The sequence below is a fragment of the Eucalyptus grandis genome, chromosome 2 (genome assembly GCF_016545825.1).
Source record: "Eucalyptus grandis isolate ANBG69807.140 chromosome 2, ASM1654582v1, whole genome shotgun sequence".
Taxonomy (NCBI): domain Eukaryota; kingdom Viridiplantae; phylum Streptophyta; class Magnoliopsida; order Myrtales; family Myrtaceae; genus Eucalyptus; species Eucalyptus grandis.
The window spans coordinates 217,435-235,899 of record NC_052613.1 but is presented as its reverse complement, the minus strand read 5'-3'; the positions used below and the strand labels follow the sequence as shown (position 1 = coordinate 235,899).

The 18,465-nt window shown below is 42.2% G+C and overlaps 4 protein-coding genes across 5 annotated transcripts; 3 read left to right on the top strand and 1 right to left on the bottom strand.

The window, feature by feature from the left end:
* Positions 1 to 284: 284 nt before the first annotated feature.
* On the bottom strand, positions 285 to 5,724 carry LOC104416598 (recQ-mediated genome instability protein 1). The gene is given in 9 exon segments (XM_010027972.3): positions 285 to 1,439; positions 1,523 to 1,651; positions 1,747 to 1,857; positions 2,927 to 3,423; positions 4,005 to 4,135; positions 4,492 to 4,637; positions 4,926 to 5,096; positions 5,184 to 5,454; positions 5,457 to 5,724. Coding segments are annotated over 9 exon segments (1,845 nt in total). The 5' UTR covers positions 5,678 to 5,724; the 3' UTR covers positions 285 to 1,271.
* Positions 5,725 to 6,377: 653 nt separating this feature from the next.
* LOC120290154 (pentatricopeptide repeat-containing protein At1g59720, chloroplastic/mitochondrial-like) lies at positions 6,378 to 6,965 on the top strand. Its single transcript, XM_039305861.1, has one exon. The coding sequence runs from the start codon at positions 6,378 to 6,380 to the stop codon at positions 6,963 to 6,965; it is 588 nt and encodes a 195-aa protein (XP_039161795.1).
* A 31-nt stretch (positions 6,966 to 6,996) lies between these two features.
* LOC104416587 (pentatricopeptide repeat-containing protein At5g66520-like) lies at positions 6,997 to 7,953 on the top strand. Its single transcript, XM_010027962.3, has one exon. The coding sequence runs from the start codon at positions 6,997 to 6,999 to the stop codon at positions 7,951 to 7,953; it is 957 nt and encodes a 318-aa protein (XP_010026264.2).
* A 1,368-nt stretch (positions 7,954 to 9,321) lies between these two features.
* LOC104416571 (omega-hydroxypalmitate O-feruloyl transferase) lies at positions 9,322 to 11,509 on the top strand. Of its 2 annotated transcripts, XM_010027946.3 has the most exons (3): positions 9,322 to 9,468; positions 9,647 to 10,112; positions 10,391 to 11,509. In XM_010027946.3, exons 2-3 carry the CDS (start codon positions 9,666 to 9,668, stop codon positions 11,249 to 11,251), a joined length of 1,308 nt encoding a protein of 435 aa, XP_010026248.2. In that variant the 5' UTR covers positions 9,322 to 9,468; positions 9,647 to 9,665; the 3' UTR covers positions 11,252 to 11,509. The 2 variants fall into 2 exon arrangements, with proteins under 2 accessions (XP_010026248.2, XP_010026255.2); XM_010027953.3 differs by lacking the exon at positions 9,322 to 9,468 and having other exon boundaries at positions 9,637 to 10,112.
* The last annotated feature ends 6,956 nt before the right edge of the window (positions 11,510 to 18,465 follow it).

Below are 18,465 nucleotides of genomic sequence, written 5' to 3'. Positions count from 1 at the left end.
AAGGTAACATCCGGGTGGGTCAGGTGGCATGCGGAAAGGTTTGCCAGATCTAAAGATTCCAAATGGTGAAAATCGAGTGCGACCATATCCATCACAGAAGAAACTGAAAAGAAACTCAATTCTCGTGAGACTTCCTTCTCGTGAGACTTCCTACTTTATAGCCAGGGCACTTCAACGTCGGTTGTAGCTAAACGTTAATCACATGCGACACTCGAGATGAGTCTTTTCTTCAACTGAATGAAATCACACATGAAGCGACAACATAATAAGAAATACAAGAAAGGGGCCCATGGAATGGTAATTCTGCTGATGTTGATGGCACTGAATAAAAATACACACATGATGTTATTGTCCATGATTTACGCACGAGAGACTAACTACATACTGACAACAGACGGAACTCTTCGCTTCGCCCATTTCGCTTCTACTCTGCTTCAACAGGTCACTCTAAAAAATGTTAACAATGAATAATTATTTACACTCGCATGAGCTCTCCTATGTTTTCCCTAGTTCTACTGCACTTCTACCAATTAAAGATTTAAAGAAGCAAGTTAAACAAAGGACTAGCATAGAGTCGAATCCCGACATAAACAGAAGAGTTTGAAATATGGTATAAACATAAAGAAGATCGATCCAGTTGGCCTCCTCACCTGGAAAAACCACTTCCTTTGTCTCTGTTACTTTTTGTCTTCAGGACAGCAATCACTAACTTCTTCATTATCTCCCATATCTTCTGCCTTCGACACAGCAAACTCCAATATCTTCCTTTTGAGAGCCATTGAACTGAACACTTCCCAATATGACAAAATGATCTTCAAAGAGATCTCAAGGAACTTGATCAGCAATCAGGTTCTCCTTTCTTCTCTCGCCCTTTGTTTGGCAGCACACTAGCATTCTGATCAAACAGGCAAACATTCGTATTGAAAACTCTCCCATTTAAAACGTAGTTGATTGAAGACTACTTGAAAATGGGCCTTCTTTTTAGAAACAAAATGTTCCAAATGTTCTTTCTTGAGCTATAGACCTTCGAATGGTGAATGCAAGTTCTTTGGATAGTCTGCACTGCAACTAGTCTTTCACCCGAGAAACATCTTCAGAAATTAGCACACACAAGGCACTTGAAGCAGTAGCAGACAGGCTTATCCAACTTCCAGGAAGTTCATGCTTGAATCAAGTCCATCATGTTCTTTGCACTGTGCTAAATTTGTGATTATCAGTTTTCAGATCTCTGTCCTTCCTTAGTCAATAGGAAGCAATTCATGCCTGGACAATCAAGGGGATAAATCTATAGGACTTGATGACAAGCGTTGTTCCTGAGGCAAGGCAAAGGACTTCAGTCTTCTCAGGAGCTGCCACGCATCAGACGCATTACAACCTTCATCCATCTCAATGGCGATTGGAAGCGGAGAAGTTCCATTGATCTCCACAAGCATAATTCCCTGATATACAGTGATGCCGCACTATAAGTATAAAAGGTTACTAGCAGTTGAGTTGCTGTCAATAGAGAGCTGAAAATATTTACCTCGAAGTTCACTAGAAAATATTGAAATTTTCTTAATGTCTCCTTCATAGCACTGACTATCGTCTTGTCTGTAGAAGAAAGAGCTGCAGTGACTTCCTCTGGAGAATGCCCAATTCCCTTGAGCACAACCTGACAGTATGCACAACTGGTCAGCATATCCAGTTCTCAGATAAAAGAAATAAATCTGTCAGTTGTTCTGGGATCGACAATTAATCAAAACGCACATTGTGACTGATCAGAATCTCAGATATAAGGCTTCCATCATCAACATAAACTTGAAGCTCGTATGTTGTCCTTTGCTTGTACTGGAATCCCTTCACACCAGTCAAAAAGCACTGCAACATATGCATTCATGGAAAGAAGTGTGTAAAGGAGTTAGTCAGAACCTACTCTAAGTTCCATGCTCACTAACAGCTATGGGCTCTTAGATTTAAAGCCATGCTATACAAGTTCACATTAAAGTGTTAAAATTGCCAGTGGATTAAAAGAAATTGGTCATGTTGCTCTTCCAGGAATAGGACAGACAAAGAAGAGCAAAGATGCCAATCGAGAAGAATAGTGATAAAAGGCAAAGCAAGAGAAAAATAAAAAAGTACAAACATGTGAACAATACATGCAAACCATCCTAGTATTTTTACATTAAAGCAGATGACATTAGCTTATCCATTTTACTCGGTCATTGACGATCGATAACCTATCTGCTTTGATACAGCAAACTTCATTCAAAAGAGCGACTCCACACAAAAATTCCACCCGTCTAACTAGCAGTATTCCTTTCCACTGTCAGCACGTCAGCGTCAGCCCTTTCATTGAAGCCTATTCCCTCTACAATTTACAAAACAATGATACATGGTGATGTAGTTGGCATCTTTACCATCAGGAACTCTATAGAATCCGCTAGGGATGAGCCTTGGTCCAGGGTTGAACTTGGACCGACCCTAGACTGGCCCAACCCTAGTCGGTTCCAGGAGGACTGGCTCAATCCTTGGTCTTAGTATGTTTCTCATTTTAGGGAATGCAAAAAATGAAACAGATAAATAATGGTTGGTCTCGGATTGACCCTTGAACCAAACCAGACCTATAGAGTCAGTCTGGTCCTCAATCCGAGGCTTAACAGGGTCGGTCTGAGGTTCCCAAGAATTAGGGACCAACACTGTGCAGGTTGGTCCCTAAATTAGGTGTTTGATTGGCCCAACGCGGACCATGCTCACCTCTATAATCCACTTCCACAATCAGTGCCTCTGGGCAGGTCAACATATTATTTCCACATTCTAGAAATTCCATTACTCATTCCAAGGGTAGCATATGTACCTTGAAACCAGATTCATTCTATCAAGTATTTCTGTGCTTACAAGTCAAAATGATAAAAGTTGGAGTATATGAAAGAGGACCAGTAATCTGTACCTTGACTTTTCCTTGTATGGAAGATGCTTTCTCTTTCATTGCAGCCCACTTTGTGGATAAACTAGCTAAGTATGTGAATGGGCTTTCTCGATCTCCAGACATTATGAGAGGATGTTCAATCTCATCAACCATTTGAATGTCATCCACATATGATGCAAAATCTGAAGGAGGATTGGGTACAGCATCTGCTGCGTCCAAGGTCTCAACATCAGGATCTAACTCCTTGACAGATGAAACCATGCCACGTGAGGAGTTTGAAACCATGGATGGCATCACATTAGAAAAGGAATCTGCAGAGTTTGCTGCGACATTTGTTGAATAACGGGAGGCAGTCTCCATGTTACTTATTGGAACAGCATCCACATGCATTTCTTCAAATTCTGAGATGAAGTTTGGTGATGGGCTAGGCACTGCATTCTGCATACCAGCAGGAACAGCAGAAGACTGCACCGAGCTCCTTAGATCATTACTCGATTCAGTTGGTGCTGAATTAATGCCTAAAAACCCCAAAAAGAAAACCCAAAAGTAAAGGAAACTCAGGAAAAAATACACAAACTGACACTATATACTGGCCTATAATTTTTATATTCTCATTACGGATGCGAAATTATCATGGCCAGATTCCTGCCAAATTTTGACAAGCTGACGCCTATGACTAAATAAAAATGTCCACAGCAAAACATAAATCCTAAAATCACCAGACAGATTTACACAGGAAATCCAACCATACAGACAGTAAAGAAAAAAGAAACACAATCTAACCATTGTGGCCTCATCAAACTTCTCAAACTCATTGAAACAGAGAAAATATTAGCATCTTCGAGTAAACGGAGTCTTTTAACATTTATGATGAATCTTGTCACCCCATTTTATCTTGGAAAATAGTATTAAGAGCGGAAAAAGACACCTTTTGTGAAGCAGAAAAGGAATAACCAGATGCTTGAGATGATTATTCTTTTTTTTTTCCTTTCCCAAGGTTTTCTGGTCATTTGACATAAAGGATCACACATCTTTAACATCCTCTCATAATGCTATACAACTAACAGAAAATTTGCATCTCATTCCAGATTAGAAGTACCTCTGCTTGTGTGGGAAGTAGTTGAATCTTGTGCGCTAACACTACCATTTTGTGCCACATCAACAACATTAGGTGACCAGGCAGCAAGTGTTGCTCTGGTTGCTAATGAAGGAGCTGCTCCAGACCTCGTTCTGCCAAAGAATCCACAAATTAAAGCCAAATGACCAATAGCATAGAACTTGTTAAAAAGCCAAACAGTAAAAAATCAGTGGATTACAGGAAAAGAAGCAAAGACCACCACTTGAACATTAAAAGAGTATAAAAGATGCAACCAAATTGTTAGACTTGTCCTTTTCAAATTTAACACCACATTACAAAGTAAAGGAAGGAAACAAGAGAACTAAATGGAAAAGGCGTGATATAAATGTTTTGCAATTTCGGGTCACATAAAAGCAGCACCAATAATGTTCTTGATGCAATATATATGCATATGCTGCAGCTGAAAAAAGTGTTTAGCAAACCTCTCAAATTAGGGGTCAAAATATACCTTTTCCCTCTTGGAGGTTTATTTACTTCTTGAACAAGCCGCTGACGTGCTGCTTCCAACTCATCGACAACTCCTCCTAAGACCTCAATAGCTTCAGGGACCAACATTAGAAGGCCGTGACGTACATGGACATTACAAAGAGCAATCTGCAGCACATGATAGCAAGATTCATCCATCTTAGACAAAAGTAATTGCTAAACCAAGAAAATACACTGACATTTAGAATAATCCAGATGTCCTGCACACCCTAATCCAAAGGAAAAACGCAAGAAGAAATCGTCGAGCTCACTTTCAAATCACACTATTTTCCAGTTCAGCTGTGACATATGCAATTGATCAAAGATGTGAACTGAAAAACTACTTCTACATAGAAAGCAACCTTCAGAGAGAGAGACAGAGAGAGAGAGAGAGAGAGAGAGAGAGGCCATATTCACCTTAAATCCAGCAGGGGCCAAAGGGTGGAGATCCGGAAGGGGGCGGTATTCCATGCCGAAAACACGTTGAACACCGTCGGTCATGGACAACTTGAGGCACCTCTTGAGGCCGGCAGGTGCATTCTGGTACCTGCCTCGAAGAGGACAACTGATATTAACAATCTCATCTACCTGAAGACAGTGCAGTCCAGCGTGAGAAAAAACTACGGCATCGAAGAAGAAGCTCTACGCTAGGTAAAAAAATGGATGGAATTCGACCTGCAAGACGAAGGGCCCGGGGAGATGGGCGAGGTGCATGGCGTGGACTTCCGGGGGAAGAACGCCGGCGCCGGAGGAGTTCATGTCGGAGAGCAGGAAGTGCTGGAAGCACAGCTTGGCGACGGAGGGAGGGTCGAGGGAGGAGAAATGGGGGAGGGAGGCGCGGAGGGCGTCCAGGCAAGAATCGAGCCATTCTCCCCTCAACCTCAGCCCCATCCCCTGCAGCAACTCCGTCACCGGAGCAGGCGTCGTCGTCGTCGTCGTCGGCGGCGGCGGAGGCGGCGGCGGAGGAGGAGAATGGGATGGGGAGGAGAGGCTCTCGGAGACGTCGATGAAGGCTTCGCCGTCATCGTCGTCGGAAATCTCAACCGCCACGGGCGGATAGGAGGATCCGGCGTAGGGTCGGGAGCGGCGGCGGCGGCGGCGGCGGCTTCTCCAGTCTCTTCCTCATCGTCGGAGGAGGGGCAGGCGAGTCTGAGGCGTCGCCTGCGCATCTTCTTGCTCTCGCCTGGAAAAAAAGGGGGATTTTGCAAGTTCCGCAGTTCGCTATTTTCCACTTCGTTCGCAATGAGTAAGCGGGTGCGTGCTTTTTGAATGGGCAAAATCACAAAAACAATCTGAACTTCGACTCGATATTCAATTTGATCCCGAAATTTTAATTTATTTAATATAATCTTTAAATTTTAATTTAATATATAATAAAATCTCTAAATTTTTATTTTAGACTTTTGATGATTATTTAATTAGTCTGCATATCATATGAAAATATTTAATATTATATTTATTTAAAATTCAGGAATCATATTATATATTAAACTGTAATGCATTGAACTAAAGTTTAAGAAGCATATGGGACAAATTGAAAATTAAGGGTTAGCCAAAATTTATGGATTGGCCGTGTCTTACCCCTTTTGAATTGGATGTCGAGGAAGTAGGACGGGCAACCGAGGCCCCAAAGTCAGAAACTACAGAGGCCCAGTCAGAGTCAGTAACTACTGCAAAGCTAACGATGGCCCAATTAACTGAAAAGTACGCCTAAGCTGTCGTGGTTTTCTTCCGTGCATCGGCGATGCAGGTTGAACAAGAGGACGACGGATGTTGGGGACGGCGAGTGAGCTTCGTATCCGGACACACTCAGATGCTTTCGGCCTCGGCCTCCTCTGCTAAAATCTTTTAGACTGGACTGGTCAGAACATGAGCAGCACCGCCTTGGCCAACTGCTACCACCCGACGACGCAGCACTTGCCAAATTGCAATCGCTCTAGCTGTAGTCGTCCTGTTACTGGCAGCAGGGGCCCGACCCATTTCGCGGGACCTCATCGCGCTCTCCCGCCTCTTCTTGCCGAGTGCACCCATCTCCTCCAATTCAAGCAAATCCATGCCCACATCCTCAAGACATCGCCCCATCATCAGCATCATCGGACCGACTCCGGCCTCACCCAGCTCGTTCTGTCGTTGCTGGGTCCGGGGTCAGGCCACGCCCACCTGGATTATGCGGGCGCCCTGTTCGATCAGGTAGCCCATCCATCCGCCTTCCTTTGCAACACTCTGTTGAGAGCCTGCGCTCTTCACGGTCTGGGCAGCCGAGGGATCCGGGTCTACCATCAGATGATGCTCCGGGACGTGGACCCCGACGCCTACACTTACCCGTTTCTTCTCAAGGCTTGCTCCGATCTTGGCCAAGGGAAGGGGGTCCACTCCCTCGTCCTCAAGCACGATGTGCTCAGCTCCCACCTGCACGCCTTTGACTTCTTTGGTCGCCTTCTACTGCAGATGCGGTGATCTCGGCTCTGCGCGCTCCCTGTTCGACCGAATGACCCAGAGAAATCTGGTCTCGTGGACGGCCATGATTTCTGGCTACACCAAGCACATGCGGTATCAGGAGGGGCTAGCCTTGTTTCGCGAAATGCTACTTTCGGGGGTAGGAATAAATGAGTTGACACTGGTCAGTGTACTGTCGGCTTGTGCTCATCTCGGAGCTCTTGGCGTGGGAAGACGGGTGCACTGTTATATCCACCGGAATCATATTCCTCTTAACCCGTTACTTGCGGCTGCACTCATTGACATGTACGCGAAATGTGGGCACATGGACAAAGCATCACGAGTCTTCCAAACGGCACCGGTAAGGAGCGTTTCGACTTGGAATTCTCTCATTGGTGGACTTGCTATCCATGGTTGTGGAAGGGAAGCCTTGGAGAGGTTCCAGCAAATGCAAATAGATGGAACAAAACCGGATGATGTTACCTTCGTTGCCTTGTTATCTGCTTGCAGCCATTCAGGGCTGGTGGAGGAAGGCCAGGAGATATTCTATTCCATGAGAGGAGACTGTGGGATTCAACCTAACATCAAGCATTTCGGGTGTTTGGTAGATCTCTTGTGCAGGGCAGGCCGAATAGAGGAGGCTTACCAGGTCATGATAGACATGCCCATGGAACCCAATGAGTTCCTCTGGGGAGCTCTGCTCAATGCATGTGCTCGCGACGGTAATGTTTCGTTTGCTGAGAGAGCCATGGAAAAGCTTGTTGAGTTGGAGCCATTCAATGATGGAAACTATGCTCTCATGTCAAACGTTTACGCTGCTAACGAACAGTGGAATGATGTTGGCAAGGTGCGAAGACTCATGAAGGATATGCAGATCATCAAGAACCCAGGTCTTAGTTTGATTGAGGTTGATAACATAGTGCATGAGTTCATGGCTGCAGACATTAAGCACCCATTTCTAGGAGAGATCGACTCTACATTAGAAGATTTGATGATGACGATTAGCTAAACAGAGCGTAGTGATATTACGCAAGAAATGCTTCTGACAGTCACTGATGTAGTTACATGGTGGGGAGGTACAATTATCAGTCCATGTTCTTAGTTGAAAACGGCAAACCATGTCAAGGTCTTGTTGGCCACAAGAAGGTGTTATCTCGACTTTTGGAGATATGCAAGCCGCTGTTGGCCTCACGAGTAAAGAGATCTTTTGCTGGTACGGGACATGAAATGTAAATTTATTACATGAGACCAAAGCCAAGTGGTTATCAGTTCACATTCCAGTTAAACGTTTGTTGTCTTTCGTGGGAAGCTCAGTTCAAAGATTGATTTGGGGAAAAACTTCAGATTCAGAAGACGGAGGGTCTCTTTTGTAACATTACTTCTAGAGAGAGAGAGAGAAAACGAAGCTCTCGGTGATGGGGCTAATATAAATTATCTCGCGGTGGAGCATCGAATGATTATATTATGTATTGGTGATAACATGACACTAACGTGATATGACTAATCAATCATCCAGCATATTGTGATTTAAACATTGATTGGCAAGTAATGATAAATCATCAAAATTCCATGAGATTAGAACGATGTTACAAGACATACTTCATGTGATGCTTGTGTTAATATTCCTTTCCATCATAATCAGTATCGTTGATATGGCTATTTGATCATTCAAATTGCCCTACGATAGAGAGGGGTATTTCTGATGGCGATTTTAATTTGTTCCAAACACAATTAACTTCCCCACTTGGGAATGAAATTTGATGTTTGAACCACCTAGTATTAAAGCGTGATATTTAAACAATCACTTTCCTGCTTTGCATTATCCGAAAAAGTGGCCGCAAAAGTCGCTCTAGAGACAATGCATGTGACAAGGTTGTCAAGTGGATATTAACAATTGAAGGGATGCTCATGGAAGGACGTCACATATTTATTATACCACCATATCGTTGCACGAATTTATCTTGGAAGGACGTCACATATTTTATTATACCACCATATCGTTGCATGAATTTGTCTTGGAAGGACCATGTTTTCACTGTTGAGAGATGAGCAAAGAAAAGGGAGGGAACCAACATTCAGTATCGTCCCAAAAAAAGCAAATATAATCCTTGCATAATTAGATCAAGAAACCAAGAATTGGACGCCTACCCCACCAACCAATAGTACCAAATTCAGTCACACGCCACCCTTTACTTGGCCGGTAGCGTTTTGGTGAAGCCCAGCGGCCAGTGGCAGTAGCCTACCCCTCCTTCAAGTTCAACCCCGCAGCTTTGCAATTCCTCAAGAAGTCAAATTCACCATATTCTTCTTCTCCGTGCCCTTAATCCCTCCACTAATACCGCTTTGCGTACACAAGACAGACAGCATCACCTGTCTCTTTCATGGCGGTGCATTTGTTTACCCACACGTTTGTCCGTCAAATTTTTGGGCCACCTCCTCTTCATATATTTCCCGTCTTCCTTCAGCACATGAATATTATGCCCGCCCCCCTCGCTCGCCCCACTGCTCTCTGATCATCTCACAGGTAAATTCGCTTCATTTTTTTTCTTTTGTCTTGTTTTGTCCCAGTCTACTTGATGTGAAGAGACGAATGAAACAAGATTCATTATAATTCGAGGTGCATATACAATGCATCATTCCATGAGAAAAATTTCGTGCATCTGCTATATGAACCATGCGTGATTTGATGAAGTTGTGACCAGGCTTTTCAATCCAATCTTAATGGCGGCTACTGTTAACAATCGCGCCACCCTTGAGCTCAGCGTAGAGAAACGAGAAGCCGTTCTGGTTCCCCCTGCTGAGGAGACTGAGAAGGGCCTCTACTACCTCTCAAACCTCGACCAGAACATCGCGGTGATTGTCCGCACCATCTACTGCTTCAAGTCCAATTCAAGAGGCAACGAGGAAGCTTTTGAGGTCATCAAGAATGGTCTCTCCAAGGTCCTTGTTCACTACTATCCGCTTTCGGGGAGGCTGACAATCAGCCCCGAGGGGAAGCTCATAGTGGATTGCACAGGGGAGGGTGCTGTTTTGGTTGAGGCCGAAGCTAGCTGTTCCATTGAGGAAATCGGAGACATCACCAAACCTGATCCAGTGACTCTTGGAAAGTTGGTTCACGACATTCCTGGTGCCACAAACATCCTCGAGATACCTCCCTTAGTGTGTCAGGTCAGGTAACATTTTTTTTTTTTTAGTGGATGTCACTCGTCTTATCATTCTTTTCGTCCGAAAGTTGTAAGTTGAATCTTCAGAGGTGGCATAAAATATATGGATGTCCGTCCATTATTCATGTATCTGGCATTTTTTTTGTAGGTGAAGGTCAGTTAGTTGATTTTCTTTTTTCGCTGCATCTTAGCTAGTTTTGTGTTGTTCCCTCCCCTCGCCCTCGGGTTGGACAGTTAAATCCACCTTTGGAACTCTTATGGACTCTACTCTTTGTTATGCAGGTGACAAGATTCAAGTGTGGAGGGTTTGTTGTGGGGCTATGCATGAACCACTGTATGTTTGATGGGATTGGGGCCATGCAATTTGTGAATTCCTGGGGTGAAACTGCCAGGGGATCGACTCTGAATGTCCCTCCTTTCCTGGACAGAACCATACTCAAACCCCGAAATCCTCCTAAGGTAGAGTTTAAACATCACGAATTTGACCAGATTGAAGATGTCTCAAACACTGGCAAACTATACGAAGATGAGGAAATGCACTATAGATCATTCTGTTTCGACCCGGAAAAGCTCAAACAACTAAAGAAGAAAGCCATGGAACATGAAGCCCTGGATAGATGCACGACTTTTGAAGCCTTGTCAGCATTTGTGTGGACAGCCCGCACGAAAGCATTAAAAATGAAGCCTGACCAACAAACGAAGCTCCTCTTTGCTGTCGATGGGCGGTCTCGCTTTGAGCCTCCGCTGCCCGAGGGTTACTTTGGTAATGGTATAGTGTTAACGAACTCTCTGTGCAGTGCTGGCGATCTCCTAGAGGGCCCCCTGTCTGCTGCGGTGAGGAAGGTCCAAAATGCAATTGAAATGGTCACGGACAGCTACATGAGGTCAGCAATAGACTACTTTGAAACAACTAGAGCAAGACCATCCCTGGCAGCAACACTTCTCATCACAACTTGGTCTAGGCTGTCCTTCCACACCACTGACTTTGGTTGGGGAGAGCCGGTACTGTCTGGCCCTGTGGCTTTGCCTGAGAAGGAAGTCATTCTTTTCCTGTCTCATGGTGAAGAAAGGAAAAGCATAAATGTGCTGCTTGGGTTGCCGGAGTCAGCCATGAACATCTTTGAACAGCTGATGAACTTCTGAAGTGATTTTTCCCTGTGCTGGTGCTTAGTAGTCTGCACTAAGTTAAAGGTGAAGATGAAGCTACTCTGTAAAAGGAAGCGCAACCACATGCCCCTTGTAGTCCATCCAAGTATTATCATATGCCCCTTGTAGTCCATCCCAGTATTATCATACTTAATTATCATGTATCACTGCAAGTCCTTGTATTTCGATAAATCCAGGCTGGCATGTCCATGCCACGCCTCTTAATTGATGCAATTCTGATTCAAAATTGAAGTCCGATGCATTATAGATTGCCATGATAAGACTCAGGTGGCTAAAATTTGCCACCATAATTGCTCTTGTTTATCAGGCAGATATTGTGCACATCATCCAGCAACTTTCAATGACCTTGCTTGCTTGATGGGCTATTCTTCACTCTCATGCCAATTAGATATGTGATTATGACCGGCTTGTTCTAGCTATTAAGGCGACTCTTCGAATGACTGAATGGGTACTAACTAGTAACTTTGGGACCAAGAAACACGAAGCTTTATCGGAAAGGAGTCATTTTCCCATGTGAAACACACAATATGAATCCAGGACCATCTTACTGCATGAAACTGTGCTACAGGGATTCGATCCATTAATGGTTGGGGGCACATAACAACCACTTTTGTCCCCCTCTCGCAGCAGTTAGCTCGCCCTCTGGTCAACTTTCAAATGTTAGTGACAATGAGACGTCCTGCTACGTGGAGTGCGAAGAGCTACATAAGATCCGAGGCCCGAATTTACAGTATTTTCTTCCACGGCTATCTTGACGTGACAAGAGCGCGAAAGGGATTCAGGAATCAGTCTTGATACACGAAAAAGAACTTCCATAAGGCCAGAGTAATGAAGACGGCTTTGACATCCGAGTCTCTCCTGGAATGCTCCATATTGAGCTTAGATTTGAAGATCGTGTCAAATGATTTGGCAATACAGAAACAGAGAGAATGAGAGAAAGGATGCGTGGTTTGTGAATTGAATTGGAGGGCCAAAGCTAAGCTGATCAGACCAAAGGAACCCTCAAAAACCAACTTGGCCGCCTTCAATTCCGTTGTCCCTGCGACGATCGACTCCTAACTACACAAATTGACAGCGAAGCCGCCCAAAGACCACAGGTGATAAACAGATGTGGTCATCCACGGTACGACTACTCAAGCGTCCTTAATCATGAACGAGTGACTTCACCTTCATCAACCTTCAGAAATGGAGTTTTAAAGAAAAGGAAAATGACTTATACCTGTGATCTTATGAAACCACTGAACCATTATTTCTTCTTTAATTAATATCTCGTGCTATTTTCAGAATAAGTAAAAGTTGACGTGTCGTGTTATGCTTTTTGAAGACACCTACTCTTACGAAAGAGAGTCAAATAATTTTGTTTTACGAATCCCACTGAGATTAGAAGACAGGTCTAAATAAGAGGTGATAGTTATTAGGATTGTCTTTCTGATGAACTTAAGATGAAATTTGGATACTGGGGAGGTGATGGTACATGAATTACATTGCTATTGGAGATAAAAAAAAAAAAATCAGAAATAGAAGTAATTTTTTTCAGATGAAAGTTCCATCCAATTCTATTTATGCCATTATACCATTCTGCATATTATCAATATAAGTTTGCTTAAATAATAATTGTTTTGCTAAAAAATTGTTCATTAGCAAACCAAATGATGTCGGAGACTATTTGATTTGATTTGATTTTTCTTTTCCAATTTTTCAATTGTCTGTATTTGATGTTTTGGACATTTGTTCAAAGCCGATCACTTCGAATTCCTAGAACTATATAACCATCAAGGCTTGAGGTCTCTTGAGACCATTAAATATTCTTCATCGTTTATGTATTACTCCATTCTTTTAAACTATACGCCAAAGAAAAATGAGTACACACCAACCCCGTCGGCCCGCTCCCCTCCCCTCCCGGAGCATTCCCAAAATAGTCCAAGAAACTCAAACTGCCCTTTCCATATATGCCCGATGGGTCTGGACATCATCACATCTAGGATATCATCGTGGCAGTCCTAAAAAATGGTTCAAAATAACTACAAAATAAACGAAAATGCAAAAATATTCCTTCTCAAGCTACATGTTACACCACACGCTCTTGGACAGAACTTTTTCTTTTTATTGTTTGTCTAAAACATCAACTTTTCGTTAAAGAGCATGCAGAAAACGGACCACTAGCGGGGTTTCAAAGCCGAGCAGATCTCTAAGGGCCTGCGGAGGGTGGGCCAACCAATCTTGGGGAGGACTTTTTTCCACTGGGCCTTCACTACCCAATCAATGTGTTCACGACTTATTTTTTTAATTCAAATTTAATGAGCCAAGTCAGATATTGATTGTTTGAAAATAAGTTAAAAGTGGGTTCCATAATGTCAACGCCAATTATATGTGGGTAAAAAACAACCTTATTTAATAGAGGTGATCAATTTTAGGGTGGATAAGCTCATGAGCGTATAGGTTCCAGCTAATTCAGAACCTATCATGTTATAACCAATTTTTTTTTTTAACCCTTAAATCTACCTTGTTTTCTTCTAACTGGTTTTGGAACTTACCTCATTTTTTTGGTCCGATTCCAAAATTTACTTGAGAACTTATTTTACTTTTTTATGCCTTTTTTTTTGCTCATTTTTTACAGCAAAATCATATGAGGTTATGAGTAACTAAACGATTCAAAGTAAAAAATAAACAACAGAACACTTAATCCGCCGAAAATAACAATTCATAAGATTAATATGTAATAAAACACAATTATAAACGATAAAAAGTTTAAACACATAGCATAAATCATAAAACTCTATTCCCTATTCATCCATTAAATTTAGGGAAAGAGAAAAGACGAGTGAGGAATTCTAAGGAAGGACAAAGGATGGAGGGTGGCTATTCACTCAAAACCTGTTCTCAAACCAATTACATTCGATTCCAAAAATTTCAATATTCCCAGACCAGTTCCAACGGAACCGGTTTTCGGATCTATTTTTGGGCTATTCAATCCAATAATCGGATACAACAAGTTTGGTTGCATACTCCTACTATTTATAATCCATTTTAGCCCAAAAAGGTTATTAGCTAAAGGAATATAAATAATCGAAAAAAAAAGAAATAGAAAAGAAATAGAAAACTCGATGTCGAAGAAGAGAGAGGAAAGGGTGAAGAGCACCACTATCGACGGTGCCCCTCCACCATCGGGGATGTCGCCCACGGTGGCCGGTCTCGGTAGCAACATCGCCAGCAACAACGATGGTCTCGCTGGCCATAGCCCCGCAAGCAGGCAACAGTCTTCATCTCTCTCACGCGCGGGGAGCAAAGCGACCACGGTCTGCACCTCTGGTCCACCTCAAGAGCTACCCGCTACTCAACAGCAATGCTCCAAAAAAGTAGATTGCTGTTTTCTCTTCAATTCACGCGATTCATCACCACCTTCGCTGAGTAAAAAATGTTAGGATAATTAAATATTAAGCAACATCTTCATCTAATAATTTAAGATTTTAAACAGTTAGTTGTGATTTCGCAAATCTCACGTAGTATCGAGTGGAGATTTTGAGTTCAAAGTTTTCAAGACCCTATTTTCTTTTCTAATTAAATTTTTACGTTTATTACTGGGCAAAGTGGCTAAAATGTGAGAGGGAGTGTCCCATGATATCTTTTAAAAAGAACAAATAGCCTCCAACAAGTTCAACCGTGATTTCCTCAAATCCATGGGAAGCTTCGATTTAGAGCCTTCTACATGTCTATTCCCACCTTGTTTGCTTGCTGTCGTGGTTTCGAAGGTCGTGAACGAGAAGATACTCAAGCGTTCTTTCTTGTCTTCGGATTTGGTAAAGCTTAAGCCTTACGAGGTCTTGGTTTTAATTTTTTTTTTAAAATTATTTTTACCAATTTTTTTTTGTGCAGGTCAAATGAAAGGACAAGCACTGGTTTTTATTTAATTTTGTATTTTTTTTTGTTTACTTACTTTGCAGATCAGTTAGGCTTTTTCCTCCGTTTTTCTAATGGATTATGTTTTTTTTGGAGGGTTGCTGGGGTTAAGATTCAAAAGGTATTGATAGGGCTTAGATTTATCACACCGAGAGAGGTGAATAGGTGATAATGCGAAATTAAAACAAAATTGAGATAATATTGCGATAGGACAATGTCTGCAATATTCAGATCTTACCAATGTATAATAAACTATCACAAGATATAAATAAAAGTTTAAGAGCTAGAAAATTACATACAACAAGTTTATAGTGGTTTGGCCTTAACAAGTTTATGTCTATTTTCCCGTGTTGACAGCTTATCAGCTATGTATAGCTGAAAGTTGCCAAATCGGTTGAAAGAATTGAAACGAATGCTGGAAAATGAGCTTCAAAGCTTGAACTTCCATTTTCAATAGTAAGAAGAAGCGCTATTTCGTTATGATGAATCAATCAGAGGTTACAAAGACTAAGTAATCACTACTCAAACTCATGTGAAAAATAGTATGATCTCACACTCACGACCTCTAAGAAATATAATGTATGGCTCATGAACGAACTTGTGGAATTCAAAACTTCAGTACTCTCTTGGCATCTTTCAGCATCACAACTTCTTTTTATACTCATCCAAGCTAAACATTGGATCCCAGCTGTGAGGATCATTCATCCAATCAACTCGTTAGACTTGAATGTTGAAGAAGATCTAATTGTTTTTGGATTGTCAAGAATGAAGTTCTCCAAAAGATCTACCACCCATATAATAGATAAGATTTCCATAAGTTGAGTCATTCCTTTGGAAAACATTCTGTTTTTAATTAATTGTCGAGATGTTCCAAACAAGTAAGATTGTATTCAATATTTTCCTTTCGGACAAACAATACATATAAGGCGAAAAATCCATGCTAATCTTCTAGCCGTTAGCACAATGATTCATGGTTGGATTAATATCCTTGTTCTATTGAGATTGGATATTAAGGATAAGATATTTACTACGTCCTCTAGTCTGATAAATAACGTCTAATAATATATATATCAGAATTTCCACTGGAAAAGCTTACCATCATAATCAAAAGAAAATTAAGAAAAGTTTTGTCAATTTTTAAAATCAATTAGGGAATTTTCCTCAACCATGTGAGCCATCTAAATTTAAAATGTGGATTCGGGTCGAACCATCCAAACTTATCTTAATCCATTCACATTCCAACCCTAGATAATGCCGGCATGCCTCTAGTGTACACGTGCGATGTTGACTCGCCCACCATTTGACAACTACTAAACATCTTACGCTATATGCGGATCATCACCGTGCGAGGGTCCTACGGGAACGCTGAAAGGGTGTCATCCTTACGCACCTCTCTAACCTAATACACATTTTCTTTTTCCTGAATCTGGCCAACACAACAGCGGACTAAAAGGACAATCTCACCATTTCAAACTATAATGCAGCCCTAGAGAATACTTTCAACTCTTAATATTCCGAGCATGTACGTTTCGCGAGAGGATGCGGAGAGTAAAAGGCTTCTCAAGAATTCACGTTAGAACCGTCAATCAAATGCGCACGCGTATGTAGAAGCATGTCTTATATTAAATACGGATCGGATCTAACCAAGGCTTAACGACCCTCTTCCCGACAAAGCTCCAAACATGGGTTGGTCCATTTCGTTTCGTTTAGCTGATCGTCCAAAGCGCAGGCGTTGACCATCCAATTTGCACACGAGTGGGAAATCTACGGCCCTTCATTATTAAACTCGGTCACCGTTGGCGATAGGAATTTCCTTGACCGACTTTGAAATTCTTTGAAATTCAACCCGCGTCGGATTGCCTGGACATTTCCTTCTCTCCTACATAGATGGGTATATATACCCATATGCGGAACCTCGGTATCTCCTGCGCACAGATATCCCCAAATATATATACAGACGTGAATCTGATTCTAGTTTAGTTTGTATCACCTGAGAGCATATCTTCGTTCCATAACAAACATGGGGGTTGCGATGGAGAAGCCAAATGTTGATATGATTAAGAAGAGCAGGATCAACATGGTGATGAAGAGGTTACTTAGAAAATGGCTGAAGACGAACAAGACGAGCGGGGCGGAGGTTCCCGCTCTGGTTCCAGCAGGATGCTTCCCGGTGTACGTGGGAGAGGGGGACGGGAAAGAGAGGTTTGTGGTGAAGACGGAGTATGTGAACCACCCCTTGTTCAAGTCCTTGCTGGAGGATGCCGAGTCGGAGTATGGATTCAGCAGCCAAGGCCCTCTGTCGCTTCCCTGCCACCCCGATTTCTTCTTCAAAGTCCTCGCCGAGATGGAATCTTCTCATCATGATCATTGCTCTTGCAGCGACACCGATGGCAGCGATGATTTATTTCCCAATAGCAAGACTCCGGGCAGTAACCACGAACATAAATTCCAGTGGTTCCCCTTTCGGATAACTCCTAACAATAATCCTAGAGTTCGATGGCCTACAAGCAAGTCGGATGACGAGGCAAAGCAGTGCTGTCGTGCATCTCCTTACCACCTCCTCACTGCACCCAACTCATTGCTGAAGCGGAACCTACATGGCCGTCCTTCCTAAGTAGCTATAGAAATTGGAAATTCAGTTCATTCATGTATTAAACCCCACTAGCTCGGTGCAGCATAATCCTGTAATAATATTCTTTTGTATATCTGCACATCTTCATGAGATCAAGGAGGCAGAATTGTTCACTACAGGTAGATTGGCTTGCTTTTGATTTCGATCAAGTGACTTTTATCAGATATGTGAATCCTCCATAGAATAAGCTCAAGCAAACCCTAGCCGAATGCTCGCATCTGAATATAATTAAAACGACGCCCGTTTAGCTCTATCCAGCTCCCGCCTCCGGCTACCATGGGATTGAGTTTTGGCGTTATGCAGGTGCTTAAAGGCTCATGCATGAAGCATAGCAGATGTCTCGTTGATTATAACTCATGCACACATACTGTATATGCAAGAAAAAGAGAATGTCAGCCCCAAGTAAATGCAAATTAAAGAGTTTATGTTGGAAAATATGACTTCGAATTGGATAAAATCAATCAATTTAAACTTTGAGGCATGATTTCACTTTCTTTGATGATTTATTTACTTACAATGTTGCTAATAATCACCGACAAATATCCTCCATAATACAATAAAGTCATAATTGAGAATACTAAATAGCAATTCTAATATTTTTCTAGAGCCTATCTAGGAAACAGTTAAAATAATAGCAAGAGTTTTGAATGAAAGACTCGAA

What these genes read in the sequence shown, in the direction of transcription:
- LOC120290154 (XM_039305861.1), top strand. Translation starts at nt 6,378, where the DNA reads ATGAGCAGCACCGCCTTGGCCAACTGCTACCACCCGACGACGCAGCAC.
- LOC104416587 (XM_010027962.3), top strand. Translation starts at nt 6,997, where the DNA reads ATGACCCAGAGAAATCTGGTCTCGTGGACGGCCATGATTTCTGGCTAC.
- LOC104416571 (XM_010027946.3), top strand. Translation starts at nt 9,666, where the DNA reads ATGGCGGCTACTGTTAACAATCGCGCCACCCTTGAGCTCAGCGTAGAG. An exon ending in TACCTCCCTTAGTGTGTCAG is followed by an intron (nt 10,113 to 10,390) that starts GTCAGGTAACAT and finishes TTTGTTATGCAG; the next exon opens with GTGACAAGATTCAAGTGTGG.